Source organism: Trypanosoma theileri, assembly GCF_002087225.1.
Source record: "Trypanosoma theileri isolate Edinburgh chromosome Unknown TM35_Tth_156_V1, whole genome shotgun sequence".
Classification (NCBI taxonomy): Eukaryota; Euglenozoa; class Kinetoplastea; order Trypanosomatida; family Trypanosomatidae; genus Trypanosoma; species Trypanosoma theileri.
The window spans coordinates 1-780 of NW_021639998.1; the positions used below are offsets into that span (position 1 = coordinate 1).

The 780-nt window shown below is 40.6% G+C and overlaps 1 protein-coding gene across 1 annotated transcript; it reads right to left on the reverse strand.

Moving 5' to 3' along the window:
* Window positions 1-298: 298 nt before the first annotated feature.
* On the reverse strand, window positions 299-778 carry TM35_001561000 (uncharacterized protein; the record flags this gene model as incomplete). Its single annotated transcript, XM_029031934.1, has 1 exon — window positions 299-778. A coding segment is annotated over one exon (480 nt), but the record flags the coding sequence as incomplete, so codon positions are not given.
* Between the last annotated feature and the right edge of the window lie 2 nt (window positions 779-780).

A 780-nucleotide genomic window follows, 5' to 3' on the forward strand; every position in this document is an offset into this window, starting at 1 on the left:
TAGTTTATGTATATTAAATTACTGCACACACACATCTGTGTGTACTAGCAAGAGATGTATACCGTCAGTGAGCAGAACAGCCCAGTTTTCTGCACTCACACAACGGAAAAAGCAAGTAATGGAATTATTAGAAAAAGAACACACACGAACAAAAATAAAAGTAAAAGAAAAGAAATTCGAATTAAAATAGAAAGCTGGTAAACAGATTGTTAATTTATTCACCCATGGGAGATGTACGCAATTATGATTATGTTAGTTTAATCATTATTATTATTTGACCTTAAATAAGACCCACTGTTCAGTATACAATAGCAGAGAACAACACAGTCACAATAAGTAGTGGTACACGCACCCACACAGAACTGCTGATACTGCTGCTGCTGTCTGCATCACCCTTCTTGTTGTTTGTGAGTTCAGGAGGAAGTGTTGTTGTTGTTGTGGTGGTGGTGGTGGTTGTAGCTGTATTTACCGCATCACCTTCAGTTTGGTTACTTGTTGATTCACCCCCTTCAGATATATTACCGTTCTCTGTTGTTTCAGAACCATCGTTACTTTCTTTCTCTGAAGTGTTTGAAGGCGCTTGTGTTGCGTCATCGTCCGCTTTGGTTGAATTGCCATCTGCGTCAGTGTTACTGTTGGCTTCAGGTGGAGCTGCACTTGCAGACGCACCAACACTCTCACCAGAAGGTACAGGAGCAGTAGGTTCAACAACAGTAGGAGGAAGTTCAGAAGAATGAGTATCAGAAGATGGACGATCAGCAGCAGATTCACGTGTTTTAC